This window comes from Taudactylus pleione, unplaced genomic scaffold (assembly GCF_031769625.1).
Source record: "Taudactylus pleione unplaced genomic scaffold, aTauple2 ptg000603l, whole genome shotgun sequence".
NCBI lineage: Eukaryota > Metazoa > Chordata > Amphibia > Anura > Myobatrachidae > Taudactylus > Taudactylus pleione.
Genome location: NW_028285005.1, coordinates 724290 through 745105, shown reverse-complemented (window position 1 = coordinate 745105; position 20816 = coordinate 724290). Strand labels below are relative to the sequence as shown.

Below are 20816 nucleotides of genomic sequence, written 5' to 3'. Positions count from 1 at the left end.
TGTGTCATAAGTAAAGGGCCGGCTGGCTTGACCGTTAAAGGGTGCTGTAACCCCCAAAGTACACTCCAGTCCAAACCTAAAAAAAAATTATTTTCTGTGTTTGTGAATTGTGTGCGCAGTAGCCGCACGTGCATCAACAAAGTAGTGCCAAGCGTGCGCCTGTGTCATAAGTAAAGGGCCGGCTGGCTTGACCGTTAAAGGGTGCTGTAACCCCCGAAAGTACACTCCAGTCCAAACCAAAAAAAAATTATTTTCTGTGTTTGTGAATTGTGTGCGCAGTAGCCGCACGTGCATCAACAAAGTAGTGCCAAGCGTGCGCCTGTGTCATAAGTAAAGGGCCGGCTGGCTTGACCGTTAAGGGTGCTGTAACCCCCGAAAGTACACTCCAGTCCAAACCAAAAAAAAAATTATTTTCTGTGTTTGTGAATTGTGTGCGCAGTAGCCGCACGTGCATCAACAAAGTAGTGCCAAGCGTGCGCCTGTGTCATAAGTAAAGGGCCGGCTGGCTTGACCGTTAAAGGGTGCTGTAACCCCCGAAAGTACACTCCAGTCCAAACCAAAAAAAAATTATTTTCTGTGTTTGTGAATTGTGTGCGCAGTAGCCGCACGTGCATCAACAAAGTAGTGCCAAGCGTGCGCCTGTGTCATAAGTAAAGGGCCGGCTGGCTTGACCGTTAAGGGTGCTGTAACCCCCGAAAGTACACTCCAGTCCAAACCAAAAAAAAAATTATTTTCTGTGTTTGTGAATTGTGTGCGCAGTAGCCGCACGTGCATCAACAAAGTAGTGCCAAGCGTGCGCCTGTGTCATAAGTAAAGGGCCGGCTGGCTTGACCGTTAAAGGGTGCTGTAACCCACAAAGTACACTCTAGTCCAAACCCAAAAAAAAATTATTTTCTGTGTTTAGCCGCACGTATATATCAAATCGATATAACATAAATGGAGGACCAAACTTTCTCCGATAAAAATAAAATAGAGAAAGATCAAGAACCACTTCCTCCTAGTGCTGAAGCTGCTGCCACTAGTCATGACATAGACGATAACATGCCATCAACGTCGTCTGCCAAGGCCGATGCCCAATGTCATAGTAGAGGGCACATACAATCCCAAATGGCAAAGTTCAGGAAAATGACCTTGAAAAAGACATTTAAATCAGCTGAAGAGAAACGTAAACTTGCCAATATGCCATTTACGACACGGAGTGGCAAGGAACGGCTAAGGTCGATCCCTAGTATGTTCATGACTAGTGGTTCAGCTTCACATGACGATGGAAGCCCTCCTCCCACTAAAAAAATCAAAAGAGTTAAGCTGGCAAAAGCACAGCGAAGAACTGTGCTTTCTAAGAAGATATCACAAATCCCCAAGGAGAGTCCAAGTGTGGTGGTGGTTGCGATGCCTGACCTTCCCAGCACTGGACGGGAAGAGGTGGCTCTTTCCACCATTTGCACGCCCCCTGCAAGTGCTGAAAGGAGCACCCACAGTCCACTTGCTGATATGCAAATTGAAGATGTCACTGTTGAAGTACAACAGGATGAGGATACTGGTGTAGCTGGCGCTGAGGAGGAAGTTGGCGAGGAGGATTCTGATGGTGATGTGGTTTGTTTAAATCAGGCTCCGGGGGAGACAGTTGTTGTCCGTGGGATGAAAAAGCCCATCACGGTCATGCCTGGGCAGAAGACCAAACATTCCACCTCTTTGGTCTGGCAATATTTCTATCCAAATCCGGACAACAACTGTCTTGCCATATGTACCATATGTAAAGGTGAAATAAGTAGGGGTAGGGACGTCAACCACCTAGGAACATCCTCCCTTATACGGCACCTGCAGCGCGTTCATAAAAAGTTACTGTCAAGTTCAGAAACTTTGGCTAAGACCGTAAGCAGTCCAGGGACACCTAAATCCCGTTGTCCTGTTGTATCCAAGCGCCTGCAAACCACACCGTCAACTCCCTCCTCGTCAATTTCCTCCTTAGTTAGGATCGGAAGTAGTCCTGCAGGCCATGTCACTGGCATGACTGACTCTCCTATCCGGGATTCCTCCGGAGGATCCTGCATTGCTACGCCTACTGCTGCCGCTGCTGCTGTTGCTGCTGCTGGGAGTCGTTCATCATCCCAGAGAGGAAGTAGGAACACCACTACTTTTACTAAACAATTGACCCTCCAACAGTCCTTAGCGAGGAGGATGAAGTACGACAGCAGTCATCCTGAAGCAAAACGTATAACTGAGGCCTTGACTGCTATGTTGGTGTTAGACGTGCGTCCGGTATCCGCCATTAGTGCAGTGGGATTTAGACAATTGATGGAGGTAGTGTGTCCCCGGTTCCAAATCCCGTCTAGATTCCACTTCACTAGGCAGGCGATACCGAGACTGTACAGAAACGTCAGAAAAAGTGTCCTCAGTGTCCTGAAAAATGCCGTTGTACACAATGTCCACTTAACCACGGACATGTGGACAAGTGGAACAGGGCAGACTAAGGACTATATGACTGTGACAGCCCACTGGGTAGATGTATCACCTTACGCAGCAACAGCAGCAGCGTCACCAGTAGCAGCATCTCAGAAATGCCAGCTCGTTACAAGGCAGGCTACGCTGTGTATCACCGGTTTCAGTAAGAGGCACACCGCCGACAACCTCTTAGAGAAACTGAGGGAAATCATCGCCCAGTGGCTTACCCCACTTAGACTCTCCTGGGGACTTGTGATATCTGACAACGCCACCAATATTGTGCGGGCATTACATCTGGGCAAATTCCAGCACGTCCCATGTTTTGCTCACACAATAAACTTGGTGGTGCAGAATTTTCTGAAAAGCGACAGGGGCGTGCAGGAGACGCTTTGGGTGGCCCGAAAAATTTCTGGTCACTTTCGCCATTCAGCGACTGCGTGCCGAAGACTGGAGCGCCAGCAAACACTCTTGAACCTGCCCCGCCATCACCTGAAGCAAGAGGTTGTGACGCGGTGGAACTCAACCCTCTATATGCTTCAGAGGATGGAGGAGCAGCAAAAGGCCATACAAGCCTATACATCCACCTATGACATAGGCAAAGGAGGGGGTATGCACCTGACTCAAGCGCAGTGGAGAATGATTTCCGTGTTGTGCAAGGTTCTCCAGCCCTTCGAACTTGCCACACGTGAAGTCAGTTCAGACACTGCCAGCTTGAGTCAGGTCATTCCCCTCATCAGGCTTTTGCAGAAGCAGCTGGAGAAAGTGAAGGAGGAGCTAAGACGGAGCGATTCCGCTCGGCATGTGGGACTTGTGGATGAAGCCCTTCATTCGCTTTGCCAGGATTCCAGGGTGGTCAATCTGTTGAAATCAGACCACTACGTTTTGGCCACCGTGCTCGATCCTAGGTTTAAAGCCTATGTGGTGTCTCTCTTTCCGGCCGACACAAGCCTGCAGAGGTGCAAAGACCTGCTGGTGAACACACTGTCAGCTGAAGCGGAACGTGACACGTCAACGGCTCCTTCTTCATTTTCTCCTGCAACTGGGGCTGCCAGGAAAAAACTTAGGTATCCTAAGCAACCCGCTGGCGGTGATGCAGGGCAGGCAGGACCAAGTTTGGACATCTGGTCCGGACTGAAGGACCTGGCAACAATTTCTGACATGTCTACTGTCACTGCATATGATACTGTCACCATTGACAGAATGGTGGAGGATTACATCGGTGACAGCATCCAAGTAGGCATGGCAGACAGTCCATACCTGTACTGGCAGGAAAAAGAGGCAATTTGGAGGCCCCTGTACAAACTGGCTCTATTTTACCTGAGTTGCCCCCCCTCCAGTGTGTACTCCGAAAGAGTGTTTAGTGCAGCCGGGAACCTTGTCAGCGAAAGGCGTAGGAGGTTGCTTCCACAGAATGTGGAGAAGATGATGTTCATCAAAATGAATTATCAGCTCTTCCAGGGAGACCAGCCTCCAGAAGGTACAGAGGGACCTGTGGTGGTGGATTCAAGTGGGGACGAGTTAATACTTTGTGAGGATGAGGATGTACACACTGAAGAGGGTGAGGAATCGGTGGATGAGGAGGATGAGGATGACATCTTGCCTCCATAGAGCCAGTTTGTGCAGGGACACATTAATTGCCAGCTTGTTTTGTGGGGGCCCAAACGAACCAATCATTTCAGCCACAGTTGTGTGGCAGACCCTGGCGCTGAAATGATTGGTTTGTTAAAGTGTGCATGTCCTGTTTATACAACATAAGGGTGGGTGGGAGGGCCCAAGGACAATTCCATCTTGCACCTCTTTTTTTTCTTTGCATTATGTACAGTTTGGGGCCTAGTTTTTCAAACTGCCATCCTGTCTGCCACTGCAGTTTCACGCCTAGATGGGTCACGTGTTTGTGCCGCCCACTCGTGTCGCTTAGCATAGTCATCCAGCTACCTCGGTGCAACGTTTTGGACATAAAAACACTATTGTGAGGTGTGAGGTGTTCAGAATAGACTGGAAATTAGTGGAAATTAAGGTTATTGAGGTTAATAATAGCATAGGAGCAGAAAAACCTACAAATTCTGTGATTTTAGCTGTTTTTATGCTTTTTTAAAAAAAAATACAGATCCAAAACACAAAACCCAGAACCCAAAACACGGAAGGGTGGTTTTGGCAAAACCAATCCAGATCCAAAACACGAAGAAAGATCCAGATCCAAAACCAAAACACAAAACACGAAAAGTGGCCGGTGCACACCCCTAGTATAGACCATGCCTGCACTCTGTTACACATAGTGAGATGGAGATATGGAGAGTGTGAGGACACAGCAGGATACAGCTAGTGTGACCTGTGTGTGATATAATGTATAGACCATGCCTGCACTCTGTTACACATAATGACGTGGAGATACGGAGAGTGTAAGGACACAGCAGGATACAGCTAGTATGTCCTGTGTGTGATATAATGTATAGACCATGCCTGCACTCTGTTACACATACTGAGATGGAGATATGGAGAGTGTGAGGACACAGCAGGATACAGCTAGTATGACCTGTGTGTGATATAATGTATAGACCATGCCTGCACTCTGTTACACATACTGAGATGGAGATACGGAGAGTGTGAGGACACAGCAGGATACAGCTAGTATGTCCTGTGTGTGATATAATGTATAGACCATGCCTGCACTCTGTTACACATACTGAGATGGAGATACGGAGATTGTGAGGATACAACAGGATGCTGCTAATATGTCCTGTGTGTGATATAATGTATAGACCATGCCTGCACTCTGTTACACATACTGAGATGGAGATACGGAGAGTGTGAGGATACAGCAGGATACAGCTAGTATGACCTGTGTGTGATATAATGTATAGACCATGCCTGCACTATATTACACATACTGAGATGGAGATATGGAGAGTGTGAGGACACAGCAGGGTGCAGCTAGTATGTCCTGTGTGTGATATAATGTATAGACCATGCCTACACTCTGTTACACATACTGAGATGGAGATACGGAGATTGTGAGGATACAACAGGATGCTGCTAGTATGTTCTGTGTGTGATATAATGTATAGACCATGCCTGCACTCTGTTACACATACTGAGATGGGGATACGGAGAGTGTGAGGACACAGCAGGGTACAGCTAGTATGTCCTGTGTGTGATATAATGTATAGACCATGCCTGCACTCTGTTACACATAGTGAGATGGAGATATGGAGAGTGTGAGGACACAGCAGGATACAGCTAGTGTGACCTGTGTGTGATATAATGTATAGACCATGCCTGCACTCTGTTACACATAATGACGTGGAGATACGGAGAGTATAAAGACACAGCAGGATACAGCTAGTATGTCCTGTGTGTGATATAATGTATAGACCATGCCTGCACTCTGTTACACATACTGAGATGGAGATATGGAGAGTGTGAGGACACAGCAGGATACAGCTAGTATGACCTGTGTGTGATATAATGTATAGACCATGCCTGCACTCTATTACACATACTGAGATGGAGATATGGAGAGTGTGAGGACACAGCAGGATGCAGCTAGTATGTCCTGTGTGTGATATAATGTATAGACCATGCCTGCACTCTGTTACACATACTGAGATGTAGAAATGGAGAGTGTGAGGACACAGCAGGATGCAGCTAGTATGTCCTATGTGTGATATAATGTATAGACCATGCCTGCACTCTGTTACACATACTGAGATGGAGATATGGAGAGTGTGAGGACACAGCAGGGTGCAGCTAGTATGTCCTGTGTGTGATATAATGTATAGACCATGCCTGCACTCTGTTACACATACTGAGATGGAGATACGGAGAGTGTGAGGACACAGCAGGGTGCAGCTAGTATGTCCTGTGTGATATAATGTATAGACCATGCCTGCACTCTGTTACACATACTGAGATGGAGATACGGAGAGTGTGAGGACACAGCAGGGTGCAGCTAGTATGTCCTGTGTGTGATATAATGTATAGACCATGCCTGCACTCTGTTACACATACTGAGATGGAGATATGGAGAGTGTGAGGACACAGCAGGATGCAGCTAGTATGTCCTGTGTGTGATATAGTGTATAGACCATGCCTGCACTCTGTTACACATACTGAGATGGAGATATGGAGAGTGTGAGGATACAGCAGGATACAGCTAGTATGTCCTGTGTGTGATATAGTGTATAGACCATGCCTGCACTCTGTTACACATACTGAGATGGAGATATGGAGAGTGTGAGGATACAGCATGGTACAGCTAGTATGACCTGTGTGTGATATAATGTATAGACCATGCCTGCACTCTGTTACACATACTGAGATGGAGATCAGGAGAGTGTGAGGACACAGTAGGATACAGCTAGTATGACCTGTGTGTGATATAATGTATAGACCATGCCTGCACTCTGTTACACATACTGAGATGGAGATACGGAGAGTGTGAGGACACAGCAGGGTGCAGCTAGTATGTCCTGTGTGTGATATAATGTATAGACCATGCCTGCACTCTGTTACACATACTGAGATGGAGATATGGAGAGTGTGAGGACACAGCAGGATACAGCTAGTATGACCTGTGTGTGATATAATGAATAGACCATGCCTGCACTCTGTTACACATACTGAGATGGAGATATGGAGAGTGTGAGGACACAGCAGGATACAGCTAGTATGTCCTGTGTGTGATATAATGTATAGACCATGCCTGCACTCTGTTACACATTCTGAGATGGAGATATGGAGAGTGTGAGGACACAGCAGGGTGCAGCTAGTATGTCCTGTGTGTGATATAATGTATAGACCATGCCTGCACTCTGTTACACATACTGAGATGGAGATATGGAGAGTGTGAGGACACAGCAGGATACAGCTAGTATGTCCTGTGTGTGATATAATGTATAGACCATGCCTGCACTCTGTTACACATACTGAGATGGAGATATGGAGAGTGTGAGGACACAGCAGGGTGCAGCTAGTATGTCCTGTGTGTGATATAATGTATAGACCATGCCTTCACTCTGTTACACATACTGAGATGGAGATACGGAGAGTGTGAGGACACAGCAGGGTGCAGCTAGTATGACCTGTGTGTGATATAATGTATAGACCATGCCTGCACTCTGTTACACATACTGAGATGGAGATACGGAGAGTGTGAGGATACAGCAGGATACAGCTAGTATGTCCTGTGTGTGATATAGTGTATAGACCATGCCTGCACTCTGTTACACATACTGAGATGGAGATATGGAGAGTGTGAGGATACAGCAGGATACAGGTAGTATGACCTGTGTGTGATATAATGTATAGACCATGCCTGCACTCTGTTACACATACTGAGATGGAGATATGGAGAGTGTGAGGACACAGCAGGGTGCAGCTAGTATGTCCTGTGTGTGATATAATGTATATACCATGCCTGCACTCTGTTACACATACTGAGATGGAGATATGGAGAGTGTGAGGACACAGCAGGATACAGCTAGTATGACCTGTGTGTGATATAATGTATAGACCATGCCTGCACTCTGTTACACATACTGAGATGGAGATATGGAGAGTGTGAGGATACAGCATGGTACAGCTAGTATGACCTGTGTGTGATATAATGTATGGACCATGCCTGCACTCTGTTACACATAATGACGTGGAGATACGGAGAGTGTAAGGACACAGCAGGATACAGCTAGTATGTCCTGTGTGTGATATAATGTATAGACCATGCCTGCACTCTGTTACACATACTGAGATGGAGATATGGAGAGTGTGAGGACACAGTAGAATACAGCTAGTATGACCTGTGTGTGATATAATATATAGACCATGCCTGCACTCTGTTACACATACTGAGATGGAGATCCGGAGAGTGTGAGGACACAGCAGGATACAGCTAGTATGTCCTGTGTGTGATATAATGTATAGACCATGCCTGCACTCTGTTACACATACTGAGATGGAGATATGGAGAGTGTGAGGACACAGCAGGATACAGCTAGTATGTCCTGTGTGTGATATAATGTATAGACCATGCCTGCACTCTGTTACACATACTGAGATGGAGATATGGAGAGTGTGAGGACACAGCAGGATACAGCTAGTATGACCTGTGTGTGATATAATGTATAGACCATGCCTGCACTCTGTTACACATACTGAGATGGAGATACGGAGAGTGTGAGGACACAGCAGGATACAGCTAGTATGTCCTGTGTGTGATATAATGTATAGACCATGCCTGCACTCTGTTACACATACTGAGATGGAGATATGGAGAGTGTGAGGACACAGCAGGATACAGCTAGTATGACCTGTGTGTGATATAATGTATAGACCATGCCTGCACTCTGTTACACATACTGAGATGGAGATACGGAGAGTGTGAGGACACAGTAGAATACAGCTAGTATGACCTGTGTGTGATATAATGTATAGACCATGCCTGCACTCTGTTACACATACTGAGATGGAGATATGGAGAGTGTGAGGACACAGCAGGGTGCAGCTAGTATGTCCTGTGTGTGATATAATGTATAGACCATGCCTGCACTCTGTTACACATACTGAGATGGAGATCAGGAGAGTGTGAGGACACAGTAGGATACAGCTAGTATGACCTGTGTGTGATATAATGTATAGACCATGCCTGCACTCTGTTACACATACTGAGATGGAGATATGGAGAGTGTGAGGACACAGCAGGATACAGCTAGTATGACCTGTGTGTGATATAATGTATAGACCATGCCTGCACTATATTACACATACTGAGATGGAGATATGGAGAGTGTGAGGACACAGCAGGGTGCAGCTAGTATGTCCTGTGTGTGATATAATGTATAGACCATGCCTACACTCTGTTACACATACTGAGATGGAGATACGGAGATTGTGAGGATACAACAGGATGGTGCTAGTATGTTCTGTGTGTGATATAATGTATAGACCATGCCTGCACTCTGTTACACATACTGAGATGGGGATACGGAGAGTGTGAGGACACAGCAGGGTACAGCTAGTATGTCCTGTGTGTGATATAATGTATAGACCATGCCTGCACTCTGTTACACATACTGAGATGGAGATATGGAGAGTGTGAGGACACAGCAGGATACAGCTAGTATGACCTGTGTGTGATATAATGTATAGACCATGCCTGCACTATATTACACATACTGAGATGGAGATATGGAGAGTGTGAGGACACAGCAGGGTGCAGCTAGTATGTCCTGTGTGTGATATAATGTATAGACCATGCCTACACTCTGTTACACATACTGAGATGGAGATACGGAGATTGTGAGGATACAACAGGATGCTGCTAGTATGTTCTGTGTGTGATATAATGTATAGACCATGCCTGCACTCTGTTACACATACTGAGATGGGGATACGGAGAGTGTGAGGACACAGCAGGGTACAGCTAGTATGTCCTGTGTGTGATATAATGTATAGACCATGCCTGCACTCTGTTACACATAGTGAGATGGAGATATGGAGAGTGTGAGAACACAGCAGGATACAGCTAGTGTGACCTGTGTGTGATATAATGTATAGACCATGCCTGCACTCTGTTACACATAATGACGTGGAGATACGGAGAGTGTAAGGACACAGCAGGATACAGCTAGTATGTCCTGTGTGTGATATAATGTATAGACCATGCCTGCACTCTGTTACACATACTGAGATGGAGATATGGAGAGTGTGAGGACACAGCAGGATACAGCTAGTATGACCTGTGTGTGATATAATGTATAGACCATGCCTGCACTCTGTTACACATACTGAGATGGAGATACGGAGAGTGTGAGGACACAGCAGGATACAGCTAGTATGTCCTGTGTGTGATATAATGTATAGACCATGCCTGCACTCTGTTACACATACTGAGATGGAGATATGGAGAGTGTGAGGACACAGCAGGATACAGCTAGTATGACCTGTGTGTGATATAATGTATAGACCATGCCTGCACTCTGTTACACATACTGAGATGGAGATACGGAGAGTGTGAGGACACAGTAGAATACAGCTAGTATGACCTGTGTGTGATATAATGTATAGACCATGCCTGCACTCTGTTACACATACTGAGATGGAGATATGGAGAGTGTGAGGACACAGCAGGGTGCAGCTAGTATGTCCTGTGTGTGATATAATGTATAGACCATGCCTGCACTCTGTTACACATACTGAGATGGAGATACGGAGATTGTGAGGATACAACAGGATGCTGCTAGTATGTCCTGTGTGTGATATAATGTATAGACCATGCCTGCACTCTGTTACACATACTGAGATGGAGATACGGAGAGTGTGAGGACACAGCTGGGTGCAGCTAGTATGACCTGTGTGTGATATAATGTATAGACCATGCCTGCACTCTGTTACACATACTGAGATGGAGATATGGAGAGTGTGAGGATACAGCAGGGTACTGCTAGTATGTCCTGTGTGTGATATAATGTATAGACCATGCCTGCACTCTGTTACACATACTGAGATGGATATACGGAGAGTGTGAGGACATAGCAGGATACAGCTAGTATGTTCTGTGTGTGATATAATGTATAGACCATGCCTGCACTCTGTTACACATACTGAGATGGAGATATGGAGAGTGTGAGGACACAGCAGGATGCAGCTAGTATGTCCTGTGTGTGATATAATGTATAGACCATGCCTGCACTCTGTTACACATACTGAGATGGATATACGGAGAGTGTGAGGACATAGCAGGATACAGCTAGTATGTTCTGTGTGTGATATAATGTATAGACCATGCCTGCACTCTGTTACACATACTGAGATGGAGATATGGAGAGTGTGAGGACACAGCAGGGTGCAGCTAGTATGTCCTGTGTGTGATATAATGTATAGACCATGCCTACACTCTGTTACACATACTGAGATGGAGATACGGAGATTGTGAGGATACAACAGGATGCTGCTAGTATGTTCTGTGTGTGATATAATGTATAGACCATGCCTGCACTCTGTTACACATACTGAGATGGGGATACGGAGAGTGTGAGGACACAGCAGGGTACAGCTAGTATGTCCTGTGTGTGATATAATGTATAGACCATGCCTGCACTCTGTTACACATAGTGAGATGGAGATATGGAGAGTGTGAGGACACAGCAGGATACAGCTAGTGTGACCTGTGTGTGATATAATGTATAGACCATGCCTGCACTCTGTTACACATAATGACGTGGAGATACGGAGAGTGTAAAGACACAGCAGGATACAGCTAGTATGTCCTGTGTGTGATATAATGTATAGACCATGCCTGCACTCTGTTACACATACTGAGATGGAGATATGGAGAGTGTGAGGACACAGCAGGATACAGCTAGTATGACCTGTGTGTGATATAATGTATAGACCATGCCTGCACTCTGTTACACATACTGAGATGGAGAGTGTGAGGACACAGCAGGATGCAGCTAGTATGTCCTGTGTGATATATAATGTATAGACCATGCCTGCACTCTGTTACACATACTGAGATGGAGATACGGAGAGTGTGAGGACACAGCAGGATACAGCTAGTATGTCCTGTGTGTGATATAATGTATAGACCATGCCTGCACTCTGTTACACATACTGAGATGGAGATCAGGAGAGTGTGAGGACACAGTAGGATACAGCTAGTATGACCTGTGTGTGATATAATGTATAGACCATGCCTGCACTCTGTTACACATACTGAGATGGAGATATGGAGAGTGTGAGGACACAGCAGGATACAGCTAGTATGACCTGTGTGTGATATAATGTATAGACCATGCCTGCACTATATTACACATACTGAGATGGAGATCAGGAGAGTGTGAGGACACAGTAGGATACAGCTAGTATGACCTGTGTGTGATATAATGTATAGACCATGCCTGCACTCTGTTACACATACTGAGATGGAGATATGGAGACTGTGAGGACACAGCAGGGTGCAGCTAGTATGTCCTGTGTGTGATATAATGTATAGACCATGCCTACACTCTGTTACACATACTGAGATGGAGATACGGAGATTGTGAGGATACAACAGGATGCTGCTAGTATGTTCTGTGTGTGATATAATGTATAGACCATGCCTGCACTCTGTTACACATACTGAGATGGGGATACGGAGAGTGTGAGGACACAGCAGGGTACAGCTAGTATGTCCTGTGTGTGATATAATGTATAGACCATGCCTGCACTCTGTTACACATAGTGAGATGGAGATATGGAGAGTGTGAGAACACAGCAGGATACAGCTAGTGTGACCTGTGTGTGATATAATGTATAGACCATGCCTGCACTCTGTTACACATAATGACGTGGAGATACGGAGAGTGTAAGGACACAGCAGGATACAGCTAGTATGTCCTGTGTGTGATATAATGTATAGACCATGCCTGCACTCTGTTACACATACTGAGATGGAGATATGGAGAGTGTGAGGACACAGCAGGATACAGCTAGTATGACCTGTGTGTGATATAATGTATAGACCATGCCTGCACTCTGTTACACATACTGAGATGGAGATACGGAGAGTGTGAGGACACAGCAGGATACAGCTAGTATGTCCTGTGTGTGATATAATGTATAGACCATGCCTGCACTCTGTTACACATACTGAGATGGAGATATGGAGAGTGTGAGGACACAGCAGGATACAGCTAGTATGACCTGTGTGTGATATAATGTATAGACCATGCCTGCACTCTGTTACACATACTGAGATGGAGATACGGAGAGTGTGAGGACACAGTAGAATACAGCTAGTATGACCTGTGTGTGATATAATGTATAGACCATGCCTGCACTCTGTTACACATACTGAGATGGAGATATGGAGAGTGTGAGGACACAGCAGGGTGCAGCTAGTATGTCCTGTGTGTGATATAATGTATAGACCATGCCTGCACTCTGTTACACATACTGAGATGGAGATACGGAGATTGTGAGGATACAACAGGATGCTGCTAGTATGTCCTGTGTGTGATATAATGTATAGACCATGCCTGCACTCTGTTACACATACTGAGATGGAGATATGGAGAGTGTGAGGACACAGCTGGGTGCAGCTAGTATGACCTGTGTGTGATATAATGTATAGACCATGCCTGCACTCTGTTACACATACTGAGATGGAGATATGGGAGTGTGAGGATACAGCAGGGTACTGCTAGTATGTCCTGTGTGTGATATAATGTATAGACCATGCCTGCACTCTGTTACACATACTGAGATGGAGATACGGAGAGTGTGAGGACATAGCAGGATACAGCTAGTATGTTCTGTGTGTGATATAATGTATAGACCATGCCTGCACTCTGTTACACATACTGAGATGGAGATATGGAGAGTGTGAGGACACAGCAGGATGCAGCTAGTATGTTCTGTGTGTGATATAATGTATAGACCATGCCTGCACTCTGTTACACATACTGAGATGGAGATATGGAGAGTGTGAGGACACAGCAGGGTGCAGCTAGTATGTCCTGTGTGTGATATAATGTATAGACCATGCCTGCACTCTGTTACACATACTGAGATGGAGATACGGAGATTGTGAGGATACAACAGGATGCTGCTAGTATGTTCTGTGTGTGATATAATGTATAGACCATGCCTGCACTCTGTTACACATACTGAGATGGGGATACGGAGAGTGTGAGGACACAGCAGGGTACAGCTAGTATGTCCTGTGTGTGATATAATGTATAGACCATGCCTGCACTCTGTTACACATAGTGAGATGGAGATATGGAGAGTGTGAGGACACAGCAGGATACAGCTAGTGTGACCTGTGTGTGATATAATGTATAGACCATGCCTGCACTCTGTTACACATAATGACGTGGAGATACGGAGAGTGTAAAGACACAGCAGGATACAGCTAGTATGTCCTGTGTGTGATATAATGTATAGACCATGCCTGCACTCTGTTACACATACTGAGATGGAGATATGGAGAGTGTGAGGACACAGCAGGATACAGCTAGTATGACCTGTGTGTGATATAATGTATAGACCATGCCTGCACTCTGTTACACATACTGAGATGGAGAGTGTGAGGACACAGCAGGATGCAGCTAGTATGTCCTGTGTGATATATAATGTATAGACCATGCCTGCACTCTGTTACACATACTGAGATGGAGATACGGAGAGTGTGAGGACACAGCAGGATACAGCTAGTATGTCCTGTGTGTGATATAATGTATAGACCATGCCTGCACTCTGTTACACATACTGAGATGGAAATATGGAGAGTGTGAGGACACAGCAGGATACAGCTAGTATGACCTGTGTGTGATATAATGTATAGACCATGCCTGCACTCTGTTACACATACTGAGATGGAGATACGGAGAGTGTGAGGACACAGTAGGATACAGCTAGTATGACCTGTGTGTGATATAATGTATAGACCATGCCTGCACTCTGTTACACATACTGAGATGGAGATATGGAGAGTGTGAGGACACAGCAGGGTGCAGCTAGTATGTCCTGTGTGTGATATAATGTATAGACCATGCCTGCACTCTGTTACACATACTGAGATGGAGATATGGAGAGTGTGAGGATACAGCAGGGTACTGCTAGTATGTCCTGTGTGTGATATAATGTATAGACCATGCCTGCACTCCGTTACACATACTGAGATGGAGATACGGAGAGTGTGAGGACATAGCAGGATACAGCTAGTATGTTCTGTGTGTGATATAATGTATAGACCATGCCTGCACTCTGTTACACATACTGAGATGGAGATATGGAGAGTGTGAGGACACAGCAGGATGCAGCTAGTATGTTCTGTGTGTGATATAATGTATAGACCATGCCTGCACTCTGTTACACATACTGAGATGGAGATATGGAGAGTGTGAGGACACAGCAGGATACAGCTAGTATGTCCTGTGTGTGATATAATGTATAGACCATGCCTGCACTCTGTTACACATACTGAGATGGAGATATGGAGAGTGTGAGGACACAGCAGGATACAGCTAGTATGACCTGTGTGTGATATAATGTATAGACCATGCCTGCACTCTGTTACACATACTGAGATGGAGATACGGAGAGTGTGAGGACACAGTAGAATACAGCTAGTATGACCTGTGTGTGATATAATGTATAGACCATGCCTGCACTCTGTTACACATACTGAGATGGAGATATGGAGAGTGTGAGGACACAGCAGGGTGCAGCTAGTATGTCCTGTGTGTGATATAATGTATAGACCATGCCTGCACTCTGTTACACATACTGAGATGGAGATACGGAGATTGTGAGGATACAACAGGATGCTGCTAGTATGTCCTGTGTGTGATATAATGTATAGACCATGCCTGCACTCTGTTACACATACTGAGATGGAGATACGGAGAGTGTGAGGACACAGCTGGGTGCAGCTAGTATGACCTGTGTGTGATATAATGTATAGACCATGCCTGCACTCTGTTACACATACTGAGATGGAGATATGGAGAGTGTGAGGATACAGCAGGGTACTGCTAGTATGTCCTGTGTGTGATATAATGTATAGACCATGCCTGCACTCTGTTACACATACTGAGATGGATATACGGAGAGTGTGAGGACATAGCAGGATACAGCTAGTATGTTCTGTGTGTGATATAATGTATAGACCATGCCTGCACTCTGTTACACATACTGAGATGGAGATATGGAGAGTGTGAGGACACAGCAGGATGCAGCTAGTATGTCCTGTGTGTGATATAATGTATAGACCATGCCTGCACTCTGTTACACATACTGAGATGGATATACGGAGAGTGTGAGGACATAGCAGGATACAGCTAGTATGTTCTGTGTGTGATATAATGTATAGACCATGCCTGCACTCTGTTACACATACTGAGATGGAGATATGGAGAGTGTGAGGACACAGCAGGGTGCAGCTAGTATGTCCTGTGTGTGATATAATGTATAGACCATGCCTACACTCTGTTACACATACTGAGATGGAGATACGGAGATTGTGAGGATACAACAGGATGCTGCTAGTATGTTCTGTGTGTGATATAATGTATAGACCATGCCTGCACTCTGTTACACATACTGAGATGGGGATACGGAGAGTGTGAGGACACAGCAGGGTACAGCTAGTATGTCCTGTGTGTGATATAATGTATAGACCATGCCTGCACTCTGTTACACATAGTGAGATGGAGATATGGAGAGTGTGAGGACACAGCAGGATACAGCTAGTGTGACCTGTGTGTGATATAATGTATAGACCATGCCTGCACTCTGTTACACATAATGACGTGGAGATACGGAGAGTGTAAAGACACAGCAGGATACAGCTAGTATGTCCTGTGTGTGATATAATGTATAGACCATGCCTGCACTCTGTTACACATACTGAGATGGAGATATGGAGAGTGTGAGGACACAGCAGGATACAGCTAGTATGACCTGTGTGTGATATAATGTATAGACCATGCCTGCACTCTGTTACACATACTGAGATGGAGAGTGTGAGGACACAGCAGGATGCAGCTAGTATGTCCTGTGTGATATATAATGTATAGACCATGCCTGCACTCTGTTACACATACTGAGATGGAGATACGGAGAGTGTGAGGACACAGCAGGATACAGCTAGTATGTCCTGTGTGTGATATAATGTATAGACCATGCCTGCACTCTGTTACACATACTGAGATGGAGATCAGGAGAGTGTGAGGACACAGTAGGATACAGCTAGTATGACCTGTGTGTGATATAATGTATAGACCATGCCTGCACTCTGTTACACATACTGAGATGGAGATATGGAGAGTGTGAGGACACAGCAGGATACAGCTAGTATGACCTGTGTGTGATATAATGTATAGACCATGCCTGCACTATATTACACATACTGAGATGGAGATCAGGAGAGTGTGAGGACACAGTAGGATACAGCTAGTATGACCTGTGTGTGATATAATGTATAGACCATGCCTGCACTCTGTTACACATACTGAGATGGAGATATGGAGACTGTGAGGACACAGCAGGGTGCAGCTAGTATGTCCTGTGTGTGATATAATGTATAGACCATGCCTACACTCTGTTACACATACTGAGATGGAGATACGGAGATTGTGAGGATACAACAGGATGCTGCTAGTATGTTCTGTGTGTGATATAATGTATAGACCATGCCTGCACTCTGTTACACATACTGAGATGGGGATACGGAGAGTGTGAGGACACAGCAGGGTACAGCTAGTATGTCCTGTGTGTGATATAATGTATAGACCATGCCTGCACTCTGTTACACATAGTGAGATGGAGATATGGAGAGTGTGAGAACACAGCAGGATACAGCTAGTGTGACCTGTGTGTGATATAATGTATAGACCATGCCTGCACTCTGTTACACATAATGACGTGGAGATACGGAGAGTGTAAGGACACAGCAGGATACAGCTAGTATGTCCTGTGTGTGATATAATGTATAGACCATGCCTGCACTCTGTTACACATACTGAGATGGAGATATGGAGAGTGTGAGGACACAGCAGGATACAGCTAGTATGACCTGTGTGTGATATAATGTATAGACCATGCCTGCACTCTGTTACACATACTGAGATGGAGATACGGAGAGTGTGAGGACACAGCAGGATACAGCTAGTATGTCCTGTGTGTGATATAATGTATAGACCATGCCTGCACTCTGTTACACATACTGAGATGGAGATATGGAGAGTGTGAGGACACAGCAGGATACAGCTAGTATGACCTGTGTGTGATATAATGTATAGACCATGCCTGCACTCTGTTACACATACTGAGATGGAGATACGGAGAGTGTGAGGACACAGTAGAATACAGCTAGTATGACCTGTGTGTGATATAATGTATAGACCATGCCTGCACTCTGTTACACATACTGAGATGGAGATATGGAGAGTGTGAGGACACAGCAGGGTGCAGCTAGTATGTCCTGTGTGTGATATAATGTATAGACCATGCCTGCACTCTGTTACACATACTGAGATGGAGATACGGAGATTGTGAGGATACAACAGGATGCTGCTAGTATGTCCTGTGTGTGATATAATGTATAGACCATGCCTGCACTCTGTTACACATACTGAGATGGAGATATGGAGAGTGTGAGGACACAGCTGGGTGCAGCTAGTATGACCTGTGTGTGATATAATGTATAGACCATGCCTGCACTCTGTTACACATACTGAGATGGAGATATGGGAGTGTGAGGATACAGCAGGGTACTGCTAGTATGTCCTGTGTGTGATATAATGTATAGACCATGCCTGCACTCTGTTACACATACTGAGATGGAGATACGGAGAGTGTGAGGACATAGCAGGATACAGCTAGTATGTTCTGTGTGTGATATAATGTATAGACCATGCCTGCACTCTGTTACACATACTGAGATGGAGATATGGAGAGTGTGAGGACACAGCAGGATGCAGCTAGTATGTTCTGTGTGTGATATAATGTATAGACCATGCCTGCACTCTGTTACACATACTGAGATGGAGATATGGAGAGTGTGAGGACACAGCAGGGTGCAGCTAGTATGTCCTGTGTGTGATATAATGTATAGACCATGCCTACACTCTGTTACACATACTGAGATGGAGATACGGAGATTGTGAGGATACAACAGGATGCTGCTAGTATGTTCTGTGTGTGATATAATGTATAGACCATGCCTGCACTCTGTTACACATACTGAGATGGGGATACGGAGAGTGTGAGGACACAGCAGGGTACAGCTAGTATGTCCTGTGTGTGATATAATGTATAGACCATGCCTGCACTCTGTTACACATAGTGAGATGGAGATATGGAGAGTGTGAGGACACAGCAGGATACAGCTAGTGTGACCTGTGTGTGATATAATGTATAGACCATGCCTGCACTCTGTTACACATAATGACGTGGAGATACGGAGAGTGTAAAGACACAGCAGGATACAGCTAGTATGTCCTGTGTGTGATATAATGTATAGACCATGCCTGCACTCTGTTACACATACTGAGATGGAGATATGGAGAGTGTGAGGACACAGCAGGATACAGCTAGTATGACCTGTGTGTGATATAATGTATAGACCATGCCTGCACTCTGTTACACATACTGAGATGGAGAGTGTGAGGACACAGCAGGATGCAGCTAGTATGTCCTGTGTGATATATAATGTATAGACCATGCCTGCACTCTGTTACACATACTGAGATGGAGATACGGAGAGTGTGAGGACACAGCAGGATACAGCTAGTATGTCCTGTGTGTGATATAATGTATAGACCATGCCTGCACTCTGTTACACATACTGAGATGGAGATCAGGAGAGTGTGAGGACACAGTAGGATACAGCTAGTATGACCTGTGTGTGATATAATGTATAGACCATGCCTGCACTCTGTTACACATACTGAGATGGAGATATGGAGAGTGTGAGGACACAGCAGGATACAGCTAGTATGACCTGTGTGTGATATAATGTATAGACCATGCCTGCACTATATTACACATACTGAGATGGAGATCAGGAGAGTGTGAGGACACAGTAGGATACAGCTAGTATGACCTGTGTGTGATATAATGTATAGACCATGCCTGCACTCTGTTACACATACTGAGATGGAGATATGGAGACTGTGAGGACACAGCAGGGTGCAGCTAGTATGTCCTGTGTGTGATATAATGTATAGACCATGCCTACACTCTGTTACACATACTGAGATGGAGATACGGAGATTGTGAGGATACAACAGGATGCTGCTAGTATGTTCTGTGTGTGATATAATGTATAGACCATGCCTGCACTCTGTTACACATACTGAGATGGGGATACGGAGAGTGTGAGGACACAGCAGGGTACAGCTAGTATGTCCTGTGTGTGATATAATGTATAGACCATGCCTGCACTCTGTTACACATAGTGAGATGGAGATATGGAGAGTGTGAGAACACAGCAGGATACAGCTAGTGTGACCTGTGTGTGATATAATGTATAGACCATGCCTGCACTCTGTTACACATAATGACGTGGAGATACGGAGAGTGTAAGGACACAGCAGGATACAGCTAGTATGTCCTGTGTGTGATATAATGTATAGACCATGCCTGCACTCTGTTACACATACTGAGATGGAGATATGGAGAGTGTGAGGACACAGCAGGATACAGCTAGTATGACCTGTGTGTGATATAATGTATAGACCATGCCTGCACTCTGTTACACATACTGAGATGGAGATACGGAGAGTGTGAGGACACAGCAGGATACAGCTAGTATGTCCTGTGTGTGATATAATGTATAGACCATGCCTGCACTCTGTTACACATACTGAGATGGAGATATGGAG

At 45.3% G+C, this 20816-nt stretch overlaps 1 protein-coding gene across 1 annotated transcript in view; it reads left to right on the top strand.

The window, feature by feature from the left end:
* LOC148480726 (uncharacterized) overlaps nucleotides 1–20816 on the top strand; it is a 280051-nt gene that overhangs the window by 173888 nt on the left and 85347 nt on the right. The window contains 1 exon segment of the mRNA XM_088453954.1: nucleotides 3314–3321. Within this exon segment, the coding sequence (XP_088310080.1) occupies nucleotides 3314–3321 (8 nt within the window).